Raw genomic sequence first — 22,370 nt, 5'->3', positions numbered from 1 at the left:
AATTAAAATACAGAACGTAGGTAAGTTTGAACACTTTATTTCGGTTGTTCCAATGTGATACATGTACCTTTGTGAACTTATCATTTCTGAGAACGCATGCTGTTACAGCGTGATTACCTGTAAATACCACATTAATGCAATAAATGCTCAAAATGATGTCCGTCAACCTCAATGCATTTGGCAATACGTGTAACGACATTCCTCTCAACAGTGAGTAGTTCGCCTTCCGTAATGTTCGCACATGCATTGACAATGCGCTGACACATGTTGTCAGGCGTTGTCAAATGGTTCAAATGGCTCTGAGCACTATGGGACTCAACATCTTAGGTCATAAGTCCCCTAGAACTTAGAACTACTTAAACCTAACTAACCTAAGGACATCACACACACACCCATGCCCGAGGCAGGATTCGAACCTGCGACCGTAGCAGTCCCGCGGTTCCGGACTGCAGCGCCAGAACCGCACGGCCACCGCGGCCGGACAGGAGTTGTCGGTGGATCACGATAGCAAATATCCTTCAACTTTGCCCACAGAAAGAAATCCGGCGACGTCAGATCTGGTGAACGTGCGGGCCATGGTATGGTGCTTCGACGACCAATCCACCTGTCATCAGATATGCTATTCAATACCGCTTCAACCGCACGCGGGGGATATGCCGGACATCCATGATGTTGGAAGTACATCACCATTCTGTCATGCAGTGAAACATCTTGTAGTAACAACGGTAGAACATTACGTAGGAAATCAGCATACAATGGACCATTTAGATTGCCCTCGATAAAATGGGGGTCAATTATCATTTCTCCCATAATGTCGCACATACATTAACCCGCCAAGGTCGCTGATGTTCCACTTGTTGCAGCCATCGTGGATTTTCCGTTGCCCAATGGTGCATATTATGCCGGTTTCCGTTACCGCTGTTGGTAAATGACGCTTCGTGGCTAAATAGAACGCGTGTAAAAAATCTGTCATCGTCCCGTAATTTCTCTTGTGCCCAGTGGCAGAACTGTACACGACGTTCAAAGTCATCGCCATGCAATTCCTGGTGCATAGAAATATGGTACTGGTGCAATAGATGTCGATGTAGCATTCTCAACACCGACGTTTTTGGGATTCCCGATTCTCGCGCAATTTGTCTGCTACTGATGTGCGGATTAGCCGCGACAGCAGCTAAAACGCCTACTTGGGCATCATCATTTGTTGCAGGCCGTGATTGACGTTTCACATGTGGCTGAACACTTTCTGTTTCCTTAAATAACGTAACTATCAGGTGAACGGTCCGGACACTTGAGTGATGTCGTCCAGGATACCGAGAAGCATACATATCACACGCCCGTTGGGCATTTTGATCACAATAGCCATGCATCATCACGATATCGACCTTTTCCGCAATTGGTAAACTGTCCATTTTAACACGGGTAATGTGTCACGAAGCAAATACCGTCCGCTCTGGTGGACTTTCACGTGATACCACGTACTTATACGTTTGTGAGTATTACAGCGCCATCTATCACAAGCGAAAAAAGTGGTCCAACTAAAACATTCATATTTATTTACGTACTACACGAATACGTAATAAAAATGGGGGTTCCTATTGAAAAAAAACGGAATTGATAACCGTTTGACCTATGGCAGCGCCATCTAGCGGGCCACCCATAGCGCCATCTGGTTTCCCCCTTCAAGCTAGACGAGTTTCGTTCTTTGTAGTTTTTTGTTTGACGCTTATTTCGTGAGATATTAGGCCCAGTCACTATCAATGGACCACCCTGTATACTGTACTACGTGTAAACTAATTTTAATGTTACACTTCATCGCGTTAACCGTGTTTCACTATACTGTCAATGTTAAATTGTCGGCTCAGTGCCTATTTACAGAGCAAAAAATACTAGAATATACGCGTTCCGAAGGTCAAACCTTCATCATAAGAATTACTGTAGAAGAACCTCTAAAAGCGATCAATATAGAACATACACAAGAGCAATAAGAATAAAATAAAATAAACGGGCGTCGAAACGGATGTGTATCAACAATTTGGCATTGTTAATCTTACATTGCCGAAGATAATTAAAAATACAGTGCACATTACAGCAATGTTTGAGCCAGAATGTTCGAGCCAGATAGAAAATATTTTTCGAACGGCTAAACACGAAAGCATGTATGTGTCGCTTGCATGTTTCAATCAAGCTGTGTCTCGGAACGCTACGATATCGGGACCTTTATTACTGGAAAGAGCTAATGAACTTGCATGACTGCAAATCCAGGCTGTTTGGCACGTTTCAAGAAAATAAACGACACAGTGTTGAAAAATGTTTGCAGTGAAATTCATGAAGTGTTACTGACTACAGCTATAGGTTGTTTGTAATCTACCTTGCCTTCAATTCTCTAATAATATGACGTGAACTAACCTTCGTCACAAACATATCCGACTGAATCTCCCGCTGCTTATCCAGTACAGTTTTGTTGTTTACAGGAAAATTGTGTTCAGAGGGGAAATTCTCTAACGAAGAATTTCGGTGTAGGTAGGAGGCCATTTGCATGGCTCCGAAAAACTACCCTTATTTCTCGTTGGGAAAAGTTTGAAACAACGGTATGTTAATGAATGTAGGAACGTTATCAGATGAAAATAAGACAAAAAAAGCATGGATGGTGGCCGCTTTGTTCACCGATTAGATTCTCAATGTAGGTAAACAATAACTTATTCCCCCCCCCCCAAAAAAAACAATAATATACTGTATATAGATTATCATTTTACAGTACGTATGTACAAGAGCAAATTTTAATTGTATAAGCCCTATCGAATCAGTGTCTGGAATCCAGTTTGATTTAACTGTAAACCCAGTAGTTTTTCTTACCCAATGTTTATCACAAAATTCTCCTAACACGAAGAAATATGTCAGTACCCGCAGTTTCTTGCTAAGCGTTTTTCGCTCTATATTACACAGGGTTATTCCTAAGTACCTACAGTCTTAAAGAAGATGAGCACATGAAAACTAGAAGACATATAGAAAATAGACGCAAGTCAATGGATAGAGCATCGCTCTAACTTTTTAAATCGCATTATAAGTGCACTGCTTGTGAAGCGGCAATGTCAGCTTGTGCGTACAGTTCATTGAAATAACTGCTGCTTCTCGGGAAGCTATAACGACAGGAGCCCGCTATGGATATGTGCTAATTTGGTTCCCTATCTGCAGGCGAGATCGAACGCAATGCGACAATACGCATCGGATGATTTGTCTACATTTTCCGATACGCGTGCCCCTAGGCGATACACTCTGCAACAGCGCCACGGCGTTGAACTTGAAGGGACGCTCTGTCCACTGATGGCCGCCGTTTTTCAATGCATCCTGTTATCACTAAGTCGTCCTCAGAAGCCCCAGAGGGTGGTTTGATGAGTCTGGTAAAAAAAAAACAACAACAACAAAGATGTTTGTTTCGTAACCATCTCAGCTTATATCTCGACATAGTCTCCTCTGAGTGATACATAGTTGGTCCAGTGATCCTCCAGTTTTTTCGTCCGATTGGAGAAATACGTTCCGTCAAACTCTGCGGAATACACGTAGACTGCAAATATCACTTCCTCAGTTGACTTAAAAATTTCTTCCCAGTAACCCAAAGTTTCAAGTTGGAGAACAGGAAGAAGTCACTTGGCGCTAAGTCTGGTGAACATATTAGATGAGAAATCTATTCAAATCCCAATTCATGTACATTCGCCAATGTTATCGCTGATGTGTGGGATGGAGCATTTTCTTGCGTGCCAACATTGGTCATTTCTCAGCCAACGCAAATTTCAAATGATCCAACAACGAAGCATAATATGGTCCACTTAATGGTACTGCATTTTCCCAAAAAAAGGAATGGCCATCACCTTAACTAGCTGACGAAATGGTCTTTGCCTTCTTCAGTATACTTTCATCAATTTGTCCATTGTTTTGAGTTTGATGTGTAACGATGGATCCAGGTTTCATCAACAGTCACAAAAGAAGTCTTGCGGATTGCGATTAAACATCGCCAGATATTGTATGGAAATGCTGTGTCGATTGTGAGCAATGGCGGCACCCATCTCGCACACAGCTTCTTCGTAGCCATTTCTCCGTGCAGCATAGGATGGAATCGCTGAGTTGAGATGCCTGCAGTCTCAGCAATCTCACGAATTTTTATTCGGCGGTATGGCAATAAAATATCATGGATTTTGTCAATGGTTTCCTTTGAGGTGACCTCAATTGGGACGACCAGAGCCCGCTTTTTCTTCGGTGCTTGTCTGACCACGGCGAAATTCATTAATCCAAAACTAAACGGTCTTCAATGATGGTGCGGAGTCCACGTGAACATTATCCAATTCTGTTTTGATTCATGTGGGAGTCAAACGCTTCAACTGAAAATGTTTAATAGCAGCATAAAACTCGGTTTTCTCAGTTTTCAATCGCAGTCGACACACTGCTCTTTTCAGACGTCTATCAAAATGAACTGCAGGCTGTACAGTGTTGAAATTGTTTATACAATCCTTGAAATAATTATGCTTACCAACCATGAAGATGCCACAAAAATGTTCGATTCATTCTTAGAAATTTAGCAGACTCATCAACCTTCCCTCATAACCCTATGTGATAAGAGGCAGCAAATAAAACTGATACAAATGGAAAAAAGTAAATAAACTGTTTATTATTTCAGAAGTATTCACCATAACCGTTAATTCATTTATCCCACTGTGTGACAAGACGGGCAGCGCCTTCATGAAAAAATATTTGTCGTCGCCTATGGAACCATGATTGTACCCATCAGGTTACCTTCCATTCAGAAGGCTGTTGCACGCAGTGACTGTTATATTGACTTGTAAGAAATAGTTGTCAGCTATCAATCGTCCTTTTTAAATTTTATTGGCAGATCTAGATTTCAGCCTGAAACTAGCCATTCTCAATGCACTATCATTTTTGATCGATTCTTGTAATGCCTGTTGGTCAGGCTTCATCCACAGTTCATTTAATACTATTAAATGAATACTATTAAATGAACTGTGGATGAAGCCTGACCAACAGGCATTACAAGCATCGATCAAAAATGATAGTGCATTGAGAATGGCTAGTTTCTAGCTGAAATCTAGATCTGCCAATAAAATTTAAAAAGGACGACTGATAGCTGAGATCTATTATTTACATGATTGTACCCAGTCGTGCAACTCCTCGTCTGGCACAAATTGACGGACAAGAATGTCTTTCTCCAAGGCTACAAAAATATTTAAAAATTGCACGAGGAAGAGATTGGGACTACTTTAGAGGGTGTGTAAGGGCTTCCCAGTGAAACCTTTGCAGCGTACTCATAACGTTGGCAACATGTGAGCGGGCATTATCCTGCAACAGAATGAAGTTGTCCGTCAACAGTCCTGAGCATTTGGACTTGACGGCATGCTTCAGTTAACGCACAGGGATATATGGACACTTCACATAAATTGAGGCGCGCCGTCAAGTCCAAACGGTATCACTCTGTTGCAGGATAATGCTCGCCCACATGTTGCCTGGGTTGTTCAGAGTATGCTGCGAAGCCCTCACACATCCTCCACGTAGTCCCAATTTCTTCCTATGTGGCTTCCATATTTTTTGGAGATCTGTAGAAAGACATTCGTTGGCTGCCTATTTGCTTTGCAGGATGAAGTGCACACGTGTGTGCAATCAGGGTTCTATAGGTAACGGCAAATATTTTTCCATGAAGGCACTGATGTCTTGCCATACACTGGAATAACTATATTAACAGTTAAGGCTTTTAATTTTGAAACAGAAAAAAATTTACTTACTTTTTTCCATCTGTCTCGTTTTCATTTATTTCCCTTATGTACGAGGGTTATTCGGAATGTAAGGAACGATCGGTCGTGAAATGAAAAAAAAAAAAAACAGTGAAAATCTGATGAAGCTTTGCACAGATGCGTTGGGCACTATGTCTAGTACGCCCGTCGATCGCATCATGTCGCTCTTTTCAGTTCTGAGCTCACAGTGAGAACGTAAAGACGGCTAGAAACTAGCATCTCCCGCCAAGTATGAGGGCCTGGCGAAAGATTTCGAGTGAAGCTATGCAATCAACGTAACATAACTGTCACACGGTTCGTTCTACATGACAATTCTCAGCCGCACTCTGCAGGGGCGATGAAGATGCCCCTGCAGTGTTTTCGATGGGAAGTGTTTGATCACCCACAATACAGCCCGTAATTGGCTACCCCTGAGGTTCATCTCTGGTCAAATGAACTGCTGGCTATGAATACAATATTTTGACACAGACAACGAGCTGCAGTCCAGAGTAGAAAACTGTCGAAAGGCACTGGCGGCTGTTTTCTATAACGAGGTAATTGAAAAGTTGGTACAACACTACGGCAGATGTCTAAATCTGAGCAGCGACTGTGCAGAGAAGTAGCTGGAAGGTGTAGCTAACCGTTGGAAATAAAACAGTATTGATTTTCACTGTGGTTTCCATTTCGCGACCTATCGTTCCTTACTTTCCGAATAGACCTCGTAATTACATATCTGTAACTAGCGTACCTAATCGTTACATTTTTTTCTATTTACAACAAATGCTGCATTCGAGGGTAGCTTTTACTGTTAGAAAATGTAAGGCATATACATTATCTTCTGAAACTGAATAATGTAACAAATAGCTCGACACATAAAATGCTTCCCAATGTGGGGCTACTAACAAGAAAACTTACACTCATACGATATATCTCATACAAAGCAAAGAAGCCTTTGTCACTTTAACAAACAGCTTGTGCGAATAGCCATAAGATATTCTGTGATGTCCAAAGCCTTCAAAACTGAAAATGACCTGCATCAGATTCGTGTCTGCTCTCCAGCTTTGTTACATGTTTATCATAGTAGAGCACTTCAAGTATGTAATATTTATTTACTAACGATGTTCTGCGATTCCCACAGGTTCTCCGTCGCTTCGCTATTCTCATGACTATGCTGGGGGAACTCTATCTGTTTGGTACCCGCCCCACAATGGCCGTACAGCTGTCTGTCTACAGTATGATATTCGGAGCTGTCATAGCTGCCAGTAATGATCTGGCTTTCAGCGTTGAAAGTTACGTCCTGGTGTTGCTGAACGACTTTTTCACTGCCGCTTATGGAGTCATCATGAAGAAGAAACTAGATATTGCAGATCTCGGGAAGAATGGATTACTCTTCTATAACTCAGCAATGATGATACCATTTATAACAGCGCTTTCTTGGGTAGCAGGCGACCTTGAAACAACAATGGAGTTTACATTATGGAATGATCCTTTGTTCATTGCTTATTTTGTTCTCTCTTGCGTATTAGGCCTATTTCTCAATTACTCAATGATGCTTTGCACACATTATAATTCTGCTCTCACTACTATGGTAGTGGGTTGCATAAAAAATGTCAGCATCACATATTTAGGTATGATAATTGGTGGCGACTATGTATTCTCATGGGTCAATTTTTTGGGTATTAACGTAAGTGTAGTTGGAAGTCTGGTGTATTCGTGGGTTACGTTTAGTCAAAAACAGCCTATAAAAACGGTTGTGCCAAAGATAAGTTCTGTGTAATATATGGCTGTTAAACTGTGGCGTTAATTGCGTCTTCAGTAAGACTGAAATACAGCGTGGTCTACGTCAGCAGTTGAAGTGAAGAAGAATATGACTTATAAAGGAGCAGTGTATGCTTGCAAATCACCAGTAAGAGCCACACTGAATATTCACATTGTGAATATGTTATTGACATATTCTTTCCATGTGGAAAGTCAAATACAATGATGATGTGCCAGAAACTGGTTTTATAACAGATTATCTTGTGTACATATATACTATGTTTATATGTGATGTAATTTGAACCTTCTGTACAGTACAGTTATTTATTATCATACAAAAATACAATGTAATATTTGGCCATTACCTACCTTGATGCATCTACAGTTCATCCTGTTCTATATGGATTCTCGCAACGCACTACATATGCAGCCTGATAACAAACTAATTATTGGTCGATTACACAAGGTCATAAAGTAACCAGCATTCAGCATCTTACCTCCATAACAATGAAGAGAAATTTCACTTTTTTCTGACGTTCTTATATGACTGCATACGGCATATAGTACGTGTCCTCCATCCGGCCGTAGTGTGAACTAACTCTGTCACCGAGATATTCCAGTACCAAGTCGTGAACGTTGCCACCTTACTGCGAGCATGGAAGACGATCGCGGAAGATACCTGGGCGGGCAGCAACGACGGCTAAATGTTAAAGTCACTACATGTATTGGCGACGGAGTGACGGCTATGAAAGATAAGTTGACGAAAACTGCAAGCGAAATGTTAAAGTTTAGTAAGTCGAATGTGTGCGAATTACGCGGGAGGACCACGATGCTGAGCGGAGTATCTATACCAAAGAAAAGGAAGAAGAAGAAAAATGCGAACAATAAGCACCCCACTGACGAAATGGATAAATGTCTTATTAGAAACGAATGTCATAAATTTCTTTTATTTCCGTCAATGATCACAAAACCTTTTGGTCCTTGGACTACCGGTTTCGGACCGCGATGACCAACTTCAGATCTACAGAAAAAACATGAGAAAATCAAATACAAGTGCTTTTCTTCTAAAAAAAAAAAAAAGTTTGAGGGTACTCCGACATTGGATATAATGCAGCGAAAATTACTTACAACTGAAGCATGGGATACCATCCGTCTGCTTTTAGCCATGACGTCATCAACATCGTCATGGTAGCGGGACCATAGAGACAGCTATCGGTAGCTCTGCGTTTGAGCGTACGCATATCCGTTTAGCACTACCATCGCCCACTACTAGCGGACGAGGGCACTACATGCTTGTCGAACTAACGACTGCCAGCGGTTCAGTTGTCTAGAACGTTTGCCGCAGTTTCGAAATGCTTGAAACAGTCAATGACATCGCTTTTCCTACCAAAAACTGCACTGGTATCGTTCGTATTGCGAATACCAACACGAAAAAGTGAAATAAAAAAATTACGTCCGTGAAATAAATCTTTGGCACTCTTCCAGATTCTCAACATCGTAAAAAAATTACTTTATCGACGAAAAAGTTTAGGGGTACGCATCCCCCAGCGTTCCCCCAGAAAAACAGCACTGCATTCAACTACTGGACAGTTTACATCTCATAACAATAAAATATGACATAGCGAAAAGATTACTTTCATAGATGTGGAAACATGAGTTTAAAATCTGACAGAACGTACCTGTTTTACAACGTGTCCTAATATAATGAAGTCATAGTGAGACCGTCAAGAAATACACAGAAATTCAGCTTTGCTACATCGGACATATTTAAAATGTGGTGCAAACTAGATCATACTACCGGCAGAATCATCCTGTTAACAGCACTGCAGTTCGGAACAAACTGAGATGCAGTGGCCGCAGTTTGTCTCATTGGCATGTTAGATGTCTTCATTTGTGTGGCCATATTGTCCGTAGTTGCTTTACATTACTTGACGGTATTGTCGTTCTGTCGCTGCAACTATATAAAAAAAATTAAAAAAAATGGGTGTTCTTTTCCTCACCAGACGCGTTTCACTTTATTGAGATAAAGCTTCATCAGTGGTCTATAATTAAGTTATTTACATTTTGATTTGCTCCCCCAACCCAAAAAAACCTCCATCACTATTCCTTCCCTATTCTTACATAGTATATAATTATGTAATTAAATAGAGTTACCCACACATACAATAAACTAAAAAAATAAAAAATGAATATAGGCCAAAGGCAAACTAGTGACAAGGTTATGTTGGCAACACTATAAAACACAAACCACATTACATACTTAGAAGTACAGACGGCATTTCCCAATGTAAGCGAGAAATCAAGCGGAAATCACCGCAAGTAAAAACCAACGAAGTGTTAACTAACTGTTTTTCGACCTTACACCAAATCAAAATGTAAATAACTTAATTAGAGACCACTGATGATGCTTTAACTCAATACGAAACGCGTCTGGCGAGAAAAAAAAACCCACACATTTTTTGTAGTTGCAACGACAGAACGAAAATACCCTCAAGAAATGTTAGATGTCGCTACTACACTGAAGCGCCAAAGAATCTGGTATAGGCATGCGTATTCAAATACAGAGATATGTAAACAGGCAGAACACGACGGTGCAGTCGGCAACGCCTATATAAGACAAGTGTCTGCCGCAGTTCTACAACTGCGTATGCCATCCCGGTCTCCACTTTAAACTCCAAACCTACGCCCTGCCTATCAATTTTGTCCATCTGGTCGTTTCCTTCCTCTTACGCCGTCCTTCCTTTGACACCCTCCACAATACCAACTCCTGTATTTTTTATCCCACTGCTAGCGTTCCCCAGGGCTCCGACCTCTCCCCTCTCCTCTATCTCCTGTACACCACCGATTTGCCCAAGCCACCCCCACCTGTCCACCTCCCCCAATGCTGATGACACCACCTTCCTGGCTCTCTATCCAACCCTTCCACGGTTCCAATGCACCCTCCAAACCCACCTTGACCAGTTCACCACTTGGTGTAACCAGTGGTTCCTTCGTATCAACCACTCCAGAACCCAGGCAATCATCATAGACCACACCACCCACTCCTTCCGTCTCCATGATTTCTACCTAACCATTTATGGACATGCCACTCAGCTCACCCCCACCCTTAGGTACCTTGGCCTCACCTTCGGCCCTCACCCTCCTGACCATTGAGCAGAAAGCCCATTCCCACCTCTGCCTCCTGAAACTCCTGTCTGGCCAGAAATGGGGCTGTTTTCCTCTCCCATCCCTTCCCTCCCCAGCCCCCTTCAGTGCGCCTCCCACTTCATCCCCATTTTCTCTCTCCTCCTTCTCGCCTCCTTTCCCTTATCCCTCATCCCCTACCCTGGCAGATCCTACCAGGTTTTTATTAATCATCAAGTGTGCTGCATTAATGTTGTGTCCAGCGCCATTCTACGGTGTCATCAGTGATGTGGTTTCAATTGTGTGCTCGACTTGTATATACAGGGCTATTACAAATGATTGAAGCGATTTCATAAATTCACTGTAGCTCCATTCATTGACATATGGTCACAACACACTACAGATACGTAGAAAAACTCAAAGTTTTGTTCGGCTGAAGCCGCACTTCAGGTTTCTGCCGCCAGAGCGCTCGAGAGCGCAGTTAGACAAAATGGCGACAGGAGCCGAGAAAGCTTATGTCGTGCTTGAAATGCACTCACATCAGTCAGTCATAACAGTGCAACGACACTTCAGGACGAAGTTCAACAAAGATCCACCAACTGCTAACTCCATTCGGCGATGGTATGCGCAGTTTAAAGCTTCTGGATGCCTCTGTAAGGGGATATCAACAAGTCGACCTGCAGTGAGCGGAGAAATGGTTGAACGCGTGCGGGCAAGTTTCACACGTAGCCCGCGGAAGTCGATGAATGAAGCAAGCAGGGAGCTAAACGTACCACAGCCGACGGTTTGGAAAATCTTATGGAAAAGGCTAAAGCAGAAGCCTTACTGTTTACAATTGCTACAAGCCCTGACACCTGATGACAAAGTCAAACGCTTTGAATTTTCGGCGCGGTTGCAACAGCTCACGGAAGAGGATGCGTTCAGTGCGAAACTTGTTTTCAGTGATGAAGCAACATTTTTTCTTAATGGTGAAGTGAACAGACACAATGTGCGAATCTGGGCGGTAGAGAATCCTCACGCATTCGTGCAGCAAATTCGCAATTCACCAAAAGTTAACGTGTTTTGTGCAATCTCACGGTTTAAAGTTTACAGCCCCTTTTTCTTCTGCGAAAAAAACGTTACAGGACACATGTATCTGGACATGCTGGAAAATTGGCTCATGCCACAACTGGAGACCGACAGCGCCGACTTCATCTTTCAACAGGATGGTGCTCCACCGCACTTCCATCATGATGTTCGGCATTTCTTAAACAGGAGATTGGAAAACCGATGTATCGGTCATGGTGGAGATCATGATCAGCAATTCATGTCATGGCCTCCACACTCTCCCGACTTAACCCCATGCGATTTCTTTCTGTGGGGTTATGTGAAAGATTCAGTGTTTAAACCTCCTCTACCAAGAAACGTGCCAGAACTGCGAGCTCGCATCAACAATGCTTTCAACTCATTGATGGGGACATGCTGCGCCGAGTGTGGGAGGAACTTGATTATCGGCTTGATGTCTGCCGAATCACTGAAGGGGCACATATCGAACATTTGTGAATGCCTAAAAAAACTTTTTGAGTTTTTGTATGTGTGTGCAAAGCATTGTGAAAATATCTCAAATAATAAAGTTATTGTAGAGCTGTGAAATCACTTCAATCATTTGTAATAACCCTGTAGTCCATGATTGTTCCATGCTGCATTGTCCATTACGTGGCTGTTTTAATCGTTCTGCAACTTTTTGTGCTCCAGCTGTACCTTGTCTAGTGCCTTTTAATCCTTACAGTGTGTGTTTTGTGTGTACAACACTTTTTTAGATTTTTACCTCCGTTCTGCAGTTGTCACTTTTTGTATGCTTTCTTCTCTTATGTTCCACCTTTTTTGTTTCTATGTTCTGTCATATTTCCTTCTTTATGTCTTCCTGTCTACCTGTAATGTCCTTGGGTTAAAGAGCAGCTCCTATGCTGCTGCCAGCCCATCCCAGATGGGGAACTGGAAATACAATAAAGAAAAAAAATGGTGCAATTGTCAGATCGGTTACTGCTGCTACAATGGCAGTTTATCAAGGCTTAAGTGAGTTTGAACGTGGTGTTATAGTCCGCGCATGAGCGATGGGACACAACATCGCCGTGGTAATGATGAAGTGGGGATTTTTCCGTATGACGATATCATATGTGTACTGTGAATGTCAGGAATCTGGTAAAACATCAAATCTCTGACATCGTTGAGACCAGAAAAAGATGCTACAAGAATGGGATCAATGACTACTGAAGAGGATTGTTTAACATGACAGAAGTCAACCCTTTCGCAAATTGCTGCACATTTCAATTCTGGGCCATTAACAAGTGTCAGTGTGCGAACCATTCAACAAAACATCATTGGTATGGGCTTTCAAAGCCAAATGCCCATACAGGTACCTTTGATGACTGCACGACACAAAGCTTTATGCCTCGTGTGGGTCTGTCAACACTGACATTGGACTGTTCATGACTGGAAACATGTTGCCTGGTTGGACATGGTGCATTTTAAATTGTATTGAGTGGATGAACGTGTGTGGCTATGGAGACAACCACATGAATCCATGGACCCTGCATGTCAGAAGGGGACTGCTCAAGTTGGTGAAAGCTCTGTAATGGTGTGGGGCATGTACAGTTGGAGTTATATGAGATGTCTGATACGTCTAGATGCGACTCTGACAGATGACACATACATAAGCATCCTGTCTGATCACCTGCATCCATTCATGTCCATTTGTGTATTCCGACGGACTTGGACAATTCCAGCAGGGCAATGCGACACCACACACGTTCAGAATTGCCACAGGAAGACTCCAGGAACACTCTTCCGAGTTTAAACAATACCACTGGTCACCAAACTCCTCAGACATGAACATTATTGAACATATCCGAGAAGCCTTTCAACGTGCTGTTCACAGGAGATCTCCACTTAATGGTGTCAGTTCCCTCAGCAATGCTTCAGACATTAGTCGAATCCATGTCACATCACGTTGCAGCACTTCATGTGCTCGCAGGAGCCTTACATGATATTAGGCAGGTGTAGCAATTTCTTTGGCTCTTCGGTGTATTAGGACATGTTGTAAATCAGATATGCCTCATGAGATTTTAAATTAATGTTTCCATATCTATAAAAATACTTTTCATTACATCACATTTTAATGTTTTAAGACATAAATAGTCCACTGGTTGTATTTGATTCTTCCATGATTGATCAGAAGTTGATCATCACTGATTAAACCCAGCAGTCTAAGGAATAAAAGGTTTCGTGATCACAGACAGAAATAAAAGAAATTAATTCTACACTTCCTGGATAACTATTTTAATCCACGACTGTGTTGCAGTTTGTGAAATTAGGCAAGAATAATCGACTGATAATGCTTGAGGAGAATAAGGATGATTCTAGCACATTTTTAATTTATTCAAGATGGCAGATCCTACCCCAGCCACCCCCCTGACCCATGGTTTAGATATGGCAACATCACACTGATGATGTCACGGACTTTCTCCTCTCCCTCCTCTCACCTCTGCAACCCCTCCTCCCATCCCTCTCCTATCGCCACCATACACCCCTCCCCACCACTCCACCATCTCCTCCCTTCCCTTCCCTCTCCTCCCCTCCTTCCACTTCTTCCAAAAAATAAATAAATCGATCAGTCTGTGCTGATATGTGAGCATGGAAGGACATAGCGTGATTTCTCTTTATGTTGGGAAATTTTTCTGTTGTGCATGTGCCTTGGCGTGTAGTTCACATTACTGCCACCAGACGGCGCACGAAATCGTGATGTCATGGGAGAAAATTGGTGGGAACCAATAAGAACACTTATACTGTGGGTAAACCCTTGTTAGCAGAGTCATACACGTTAAGCATTGTTGTCCCACAGCATGCAGATAAAACAGCAACAACTTCTTCTTCCTCCAGGATTGCCTTTGTTAACATTCGTCAACCCTCCCTACAAAAAACCTATTGTCGGCTACATCAAAGACAGTGTGAAATACTCTGGGGATGGGTATTGTTCACAAGGTCAATGTTACCCGAGCGTCTCTGTTGGCCTTCATATAGGTAATAAATGGGGTTTACTATGCTTTAAACTACCAAATTTCAACTACTTTTCAACCAACTATCCTCTTCCCCTCGCATCCCGGCCCAGAACAATTTCAGGAAACGCAATAATCAGCAGAAAATTCAAAATCGGTGAGAAATTCGAATTTTCATGGTAAATTCGAATTTTCACGATGAATTCAACTGCTAATTGTGTTGCAATACATATGACATAATAATAGTGATAATTATAATTAATAGTAGTATATTCATTATTTATAAAAATTCAATTTACATATCGCTCGTGTGGAAGGATGTAGGTTACTCTCTTTATTTCATCATGTGTAGAATACTAACACAGTCTTATTATGATGTCACAGTCCAAGAAGGCTGACCCAGAATACTGGTGCAATCTAACTCTCCTCCTCCCATTGTCAGTGAATTCAAAATTGGTGGGAAGTACAAATCAGTAGGAAAATTCAAGTACTTTCCTCTGGTTGTGGAACATAGTAGTTGTGGAGGAGTAGCTGTCGTTGTTCAAGCACTAGAATGTACCTCTAGCCCATCTCATCAATGAGTGCTGGATATAGAGAGGATATTTTCGCTATTAGTCTATCACTAGAGAACTGCTCCAGCCAGTCTACCCAATAGCCCTACGTAGCAAGGAAGGGTAATAATAATAGGACAGCAAACCGTCACTGATGTACAGGAAGAGTGGCCTCTTGCAAATCTACAAGCAGATAGTTACTGCTGGGAGGGACATAAGGATGGGTAATAATATTAAGACAGTGACCCACTATCCCAGTGCTACTGTTTTTTTTTTTTCCTTTATCATCATTTCATTCCTCTGGCTCCATATAGATGGGAGACGGCTGTCAACGGATACTAGTCGCCGCTCCTTGGGCATAAGAGAGCAAAAATATTAAAACAGTGTATAAAATTGAATATGGCAGAGTGACGAATGTATGTTTGACACAACAAAAAGACATATATCCTGGTACATAATTTAAAATATAAAAGGTGGAATACGTGATGAATTAAAAGACTGACACAGATGAAATGGAAACAGAATGGTACATGAAAGATAACCAAGCAAGATGGCACAGTGGTTAGCCCACTGGACTCACATTTGGGAGGACGACAGTTCAAATCTGCATCCAACCATCCTGATTTAGGTTTTCTGTGATTCCCTAAATTGCTTCAGGCAAATTCCATGATGATTCCTTTGAAAGAGCATGGCCGAGTTCCTTCCCCATCCGTCCCTAATCCAATAGGACCGATGACTTTGCTGTTTGGTCCCCTGCCCCAAATCAACCAATTAGCCATGAAAGATAAAAGACAGAGAGACAAGCGCACAAGTTATAAGCAGTAAAAAGCCAGTGTGAAGTGATGAGTGGGCCTAGACTGCCAGGAAGTGGGGTATCACAGGGATGTAGCAGTTGGGGTAGCGCTCAAGAGGGTGTGTGTGCAGATGGATGGATAAAAGAGAAATTTGGGATGGTGAAGAGGAATGCTATACTGGGCTAAGGCTTAGGATGTGATTGGAGAGAAGTAGAGAGGAAGAAAGTCCTGACTGGGGTAGATGGCACGGGTTCATTTATATCTGGCAAGATGGGTATATATTAGGACGGATTTCATGGTCATGTAAGGGAAGGCAATTAAAGTTCCAGCGAGAGAGGATATGGAGGGTGTGAGATGTAGTACTGGGCCAAGTGCTGGTAAAAGCGTGGCAGAGTACCAGCAGCAGTGAGCAGGGGGGAAACTAAGGGGTGGGTAATGCCGAGTTTGTGGGTAATGTAGGATATTTGGAGATGTTGAAGATGGGATAGGAAGCAGGGGACTTTTATACATTGGTAGAGGACACAGGTGTGGGAGGGTAAGTAGACTCCAAAAGCTAGGCAGAGTGCATGGCGTCCGAGGATCTGTAGGACATGATGAAAGGAGGGAGTCCATGTCACATTGGCATAGCAGAGGATGTTTTGGATCAAGGATTTATTGGTGTGATGGAATGTGGAAGGGTACAATCCCCATGTTTGGTCACTTGGTAGTTTTAGTAATTTTAGTCTATTGTGAGGTTTCTGTTGAATGGTTAGTAGATGGGGCTTCCATGTTAGTCAGCAATCAAATGTTAGACTGAGGTATTTTAGTGTGTTAGTTTACTGGATAGGATGGCTGTAAATGATAAGGTAAAAATCGTTCATATGGGAGATGGGGTGGTTTGGCCTATAATTATTGCCTGTGTTTTGGTAGGGTTGATTTTGAGGAGCCACTGGTTGCACCAGGAGGTGAACTGTTTGAGGTGGAGCTGGAGAGATCGTTGGGATATTAATGCTGCTGTTTTTCTTCTTTACTGTGATTTCATTCTCCTGCCCCATATGAGAAGGGGAGGACTGTCAGTGGCGCAGTCCACCGCTCTTCAACTGAGTGACGTTACAGTTAATAAAAAGCTGAAACGAAGCTTATAAAAGGGGAACATAACAACACAATAAGGGGAGACAATGGGGGTTAAAATATACACTTATACAGAGATGTTCATTGTCAGACACAGTTAAAAAAGTCCACATAAAGTTAAAAACACAGTGGGCTACGGGCTATGTGTGTAGCATGTAAAATACATCGAAGTCATACACACAAGATAAAAGTCAGCCACAGTATTAAAAAAACACACACGAACTACGACACTTTAAAACCACTACACAAGATGAAGAGTAAAAATTGCCAGGAGGGAGCTGCCGAGGGGGGGAGGCCTGAGAAGAGATAAGAGAAAAGAGAAGAAGGGGGGGGGGGCTGGAGTGGGTGAGATGAAAAGAAAAGGGGTTGTGGGGCACACCAAGGGGCAGGAGATGAGCAGGTTGGGGGGTGGGAGTGGGAGTGGAAGTGGGAGATGGAGAGGGAGAAGGAGAGGGAGGGGGAAGGCAAACCCAGAGACATGGAAGGGGTGTACTGGAAAGGGAGGGTGTGTAGGAGGGAGGATAAAACCGCTCAGGGGAAGGAAGAAGGAGGGAGAGGGAGCCCTGAGGAGGGAGGAGATGATGGGTTAGAGTTGGTGGAAGGGGTAGATACCAAGGTGACACTCATGCTCCAGGAGGGGCAGGCGCTTGAAGGTACATTGGTAAAGGAGGTGTAGGGCATGGAGATGGAGAGAGGGCGGGCATAGCGGTAGAGGTGCAGCAAGGGGCCGGGGGTAGAGAGGATGGGAGAAACCAGGGGGTGGGGGACCGAGTCTGCAGACGACACGCGGGGTACAAACTTGTTCAAGGACTGGGCTGCTGCGGATCCATGCTTTCTCTGTACAGGAGTCGTGTAGCAACAACATTGGTGAATGAAACACACTTATATCAATTTACGAGTCGCAAGTCGCATCCTAGCCAACAGAAACATAGGAGATACACTGTATGATATTTTTTATGAATATGCTGCTCATCTCAAGACAGACGAACTGGCCATTCTTCTCCAGTCTAGTCCAGCGCCATCTACCAAATGTATTGTCTACCTGAAGAGCCGACTGGACGAAACCTTTCAAGACAATCAGGTGCAGTTTAGACATAGAGTTGTAACTGAAATGCCACCCCCAACATAGACTACCCAGTTCAAAAAATCCACTTTACTCATTCCGAGAGGAGGATGTTGTCCATTCACCTCGAATTTCTCATGCGAATACAATGTAGATTCCTCTCGTTTACTCGCGTTATTTTCGAAGACAGAAGAAGTCGTAACATACACGCATTTTCACATCGCTAAAGTATGCTTAATTCTTGTGAAAATCCTGTACAACAGTATGGCATTGGTTATATTTCCTCCAAGCATTCTCTCATCACGTAAAAAAGTGTGTTCTTATATGCTTAATATCTGTTATGACCTGCATCACAGGACTAGAAAATTGAACTCATTTCTGGCCCACGACGGAGTGCTAACAGCATGCTCACAGGACGCCTCATCACTTCCGAGGTCTTTAAATGCTTCGTCACCTATGAAGTCTCGTAAAGTAGTCAAATAGCACCACAGAGGAGTTGAAGTTTCAGGTTAGTATTACATATCACTTCATAAATTCGGTATATATCTGATTTAATTACGATGGATATCTTTCCTTGTGGAGACGGAAGACTGAAATTCTGTTAAAGACAACGAAAAAGAAGCCTGATTACTGCCCCAACTCGTGAATCACATCCTTGGCATTTCAACACATGATTATTACCAGAATAATAACACCCAACCCCTTTGTCCTCTCACTCTTACATGAACTCCTCCACAAGATATTTAAATCAAAACTCGAATCAGTTGAATACGAAAACTTTCAACTACGCTCTGGCATATATTACATTCACATTCAATTTCCCCAACTGAGCCTGACTAACTACACGTACACGTAAACAGATATAAAGAAAACAGAGTGAACAGACTTTACTTTTCAGCATATACTTCGTTAGGTTGGCAACGTGTACATAAACAAACCAAATAAGAAGAGATATAAACTGAATACATAGTATTTACGACTCTGAATCAGTTTTTGGTGAAATATTCGCAGCTAAAGTGCGCGTCATTTATGTTGGCGGCCGAGTTTAGGTTCGTTCTGCGCATTTTACGTCACAAAACACAGTCAGCCAATGAACAGAGAACGATGTTGCCAGATCTCGACTGCAGTGCAGAGCACGGACGAGTGTCTTCAGCTTTAGAAACGTTCAGTCAAAAATAAAGTAATAGAACAAATGCAATGTCTTGATAGCAGACTTTCTTTTATAGTAAGTTTGGAAAAAGCATCCTTTATACCAATTACTTCATATTCTATTAATTAATTAAACCAAACAAGCAATAAGACTCCTAATTCAGGCGATAGCAAGGAAAGGTGTTTGTATCAATCTCACGAACTGCTTTTTCGCAATAAAGAACAGCGGTAATTGTTTATTTCCTATTGTACTTCGACGAAGCGTGAATAATTCATAGTCATACCAACAGTGTTTGGTAGTATTTTGCGTGACATATTAGAGTTCTCATGGAGCCATGCTACTGAACGAATTTCTTTATTTAAAAATAATATTGAAGTGCTGTACTTCACGAATTTTATTCGTTTGAATGCAATTTTTGGAAATTTCTAGTGCTTTGTCTCTTCATTAACCCTTTCGCTGCTGCAGACACGTGCTCCCCGAATTCCGAAGTGCTTTAAAATAAAGCCAAATGCGCACGGTGTAAATAAAACTTTTATTACAGTCGCGAAAGACGGAATATTTCTCAATATTACATATGACACCTATGTGGTACTTAAATTAAATGAGATATTGTTATACAGTAAATTTTATATGAAATTTAGGTATCTTGTCCACATTTCATTCTCAACATTGTGCAACTAAAATCGACCATACGGAAAGTATACGCTCTGCAAACTCTTCAAAATTTCGTGCAATGGTTTACTACATTTAATGCTGCACAATAACTGCGTTGAACATCGAAACAAAATTAAATCATTAAAGGGGGGGGGGGGGGGAGAAGGTATCGGTCAAGAAGACGTGTAAAAATCAAATTTTTGGGCCAAATAGTTTTTGTGAAATCGAATGATAAGTGTATCAAAGCAGTGGGAACACCATGTGTCTGCACAGGCGAGCAGTGCAGTGATGACAAAGTCGCGCACAGCGCGGAATGCAGGGAGCACGTCTTTGTAGCAGCGAAAGGGATAATGCGGCCGTAGTGGCTTTACTTCATGAACTGGGCGCTCCCCCCTATACGTAAGCTTGCGAACTATGCTATACTATGGCGCTGCTTCTCTTGGTGCGTGCGTCGTGTGCAACTGGCAATGCAGCAATCTCCCGCGTCTGGGCGGGAATGCGCGAACCGCCAAGAAAAAAGAACTGAACTATAGTGACAGAAGAATAATTGTGCTCCACACCAATTAGCCCAAAGAACATAAAAATTTCGAAGGAAAAAAGTTTGCAACATGAAAATGTGCTTACGTCTTGTGTACTGTATAGTGCGATCTACAGCCTACGACCAACTGAGAGGAAACGCAGATGCCAGCCAAAAATTCTATTAGCTGTCAGTAATCACTTATTCACGTAAAAAATAAGACCTGGACTGTTTCATAATCTACAAATATCACAAAGCTTCCACTGGAAGTGTCTTAAAGTAAAAGGCGAAAAGCGTGTAGAACAAATAAAATACGTCACAGGAAGAAAATGGCGTTTGTTATTTACAAAACGAGTATTTCTGTGCTTGCTGCAGGTGATGGGCACGTAAACAAATTTCTTGTTTATTATTTCGTTTTGCCTTAAGATATTTTGTTTATTTGCAAAGTTTAGAACACTTTATAATTACAGGTAATAACAATATGTTGCCTATTACCCTTTCCAGCATCGCTAAAACAGTCTTTACAATCAGGATGTGTAGTCCTTGATATGTCGATTTCTTTTACCGAAAGATTTTACATCCCTGATCGAATCTTTGTGTCAAACACCTTGGCATAAAGTACCAAATATAATATTAAGTGAATCGTTTTCAGTGTTAAGTCTCACTGATCACAGTCTTGCAAGTAGTTATGAAGGATCAGTCATAATAATTGCTTTCACAATTATATCACTTTAGGCATTATAACCCATTTCCGATTCCATATTTGGTTGCCAAAATACCGTATTTATTTTTTAACCTGCTTTCTCCGACAAAAACGGTAATCAAAAATAGTTTCATACGACGTGCATGTATCATTTAATATGCCTGAAATGGCCACATGATATCTGAAGTCAGCGGAAAAGCCTCCACTGCACAACAAACGTATGGCAGCATACGTTAAAGTGCATTACGATACATCTGCCACGGAAGACGTCTACACAGTTTTGAGAACTGCCAGTGCATTCGAAAGTCGTAAATAATAGGTAACCAATCATTGGTTGTTGTTTCATGGAGGAATACATGTCTTATGGGAAATGCTGCAAATGGCAGAGTGGCCATAAAAGTAATTAAACTTCTTCATTTGCTGACGGTCGCCATAAGAAAACTGCATTCAAGTGGTAACTTCTCCCTAACATAAGGCTGTTTGCACAGACTAATAGAGATGTATACACAAATACATCACAAATACATGTGCTAGGGGCTACATTAAACAAATATTCTGGCAGTAAATACGGAACTGACCTACCTAATGAAAAGTGATGTTATTTGCTGTTGGGCTGCAATAATAAGAAATACAATTCGTCTGGGTGTTGATACAGTGTTGCAGAGTAGTCTCTCCTCTGCAGGCCTCTTCATCTCTACATAACTACTGCATTCTACACCCATTCCAATCTGCTTACCGTTGGCAAGCCTTTGTCTCACTCTTCCATTTAGCCTCCATTATCAAATTAACGATTCTTTGATGCCTCATAATATGTCGTTCCAAGTAACCCCTTTTGTAGCAAAGTGGTGCCATAATTTCTTCTTCCTCCTCTATTTAATTCAGTACCACCTCTTTAGTTATACGATCCTCGTATCTAATCTTCAGCATTGTTATTTATCACCTACGTTTTGAAAGCATCCATTGTCTTCTTGACAGAACTGTTCATCGTCCACGTTTCACTTATATACAAGGCTACACTCGACACAAATACCTTTGTAAAATAGAACCCAACCATCAAAATTTATATTCGATGTGAACAAATTTTCTTGCTATTGACAGTTTTCATTTTATATCCACTCTACTTCTGCCTTCTCAATTAC

General features: G+C 41.9%; 1 protein-coding gene across 1 annotated transcript in view; it reads left to right on the top strand.

Annotated features, from left to right (window-relative positions):
• The window catches only part of LOC126456144 (UDP-N-acetylglucosamine/UDP-glucose/GDP-mannose transporter-like), a 78,333-nt gene that overhangs the window by 39,247 nt on the left and 16,716 nt on the right, over positions 1-22,370 (top strand). The window contains exon 4 of the mRNA XM_050091898.1: positions 6,913-7,524. Coding sequence (XP_049947855.1) covers positions 6,913-7,524 — 612 coding nt within the window. The remainder of the gene's footprint in view (positions 1-6,912; positions 7,525-22,370) is intronic.

The sequence above is a fragment of the Schistocerca serialis genome, chromosome 2, assembly GCF_023864345.2.
Source record: "Schistocerca serialis cubense isolate TAMUIC-IGC-003099 chromosome 2, iqSchSeri2.2, whole genome shotgun sequence".
Lineage (NCBI taxonomy): Eukaryota > Metazoa > Arthropoda > Insecta > Orthoptera > Acrididae > Schistocerca > Schistocerca serialis.
The sequence above is the reverse complement of the archived record's forward strand: the minus strand, read 5'-3'. Positions and strand labels throughout refer to the sequence as shown.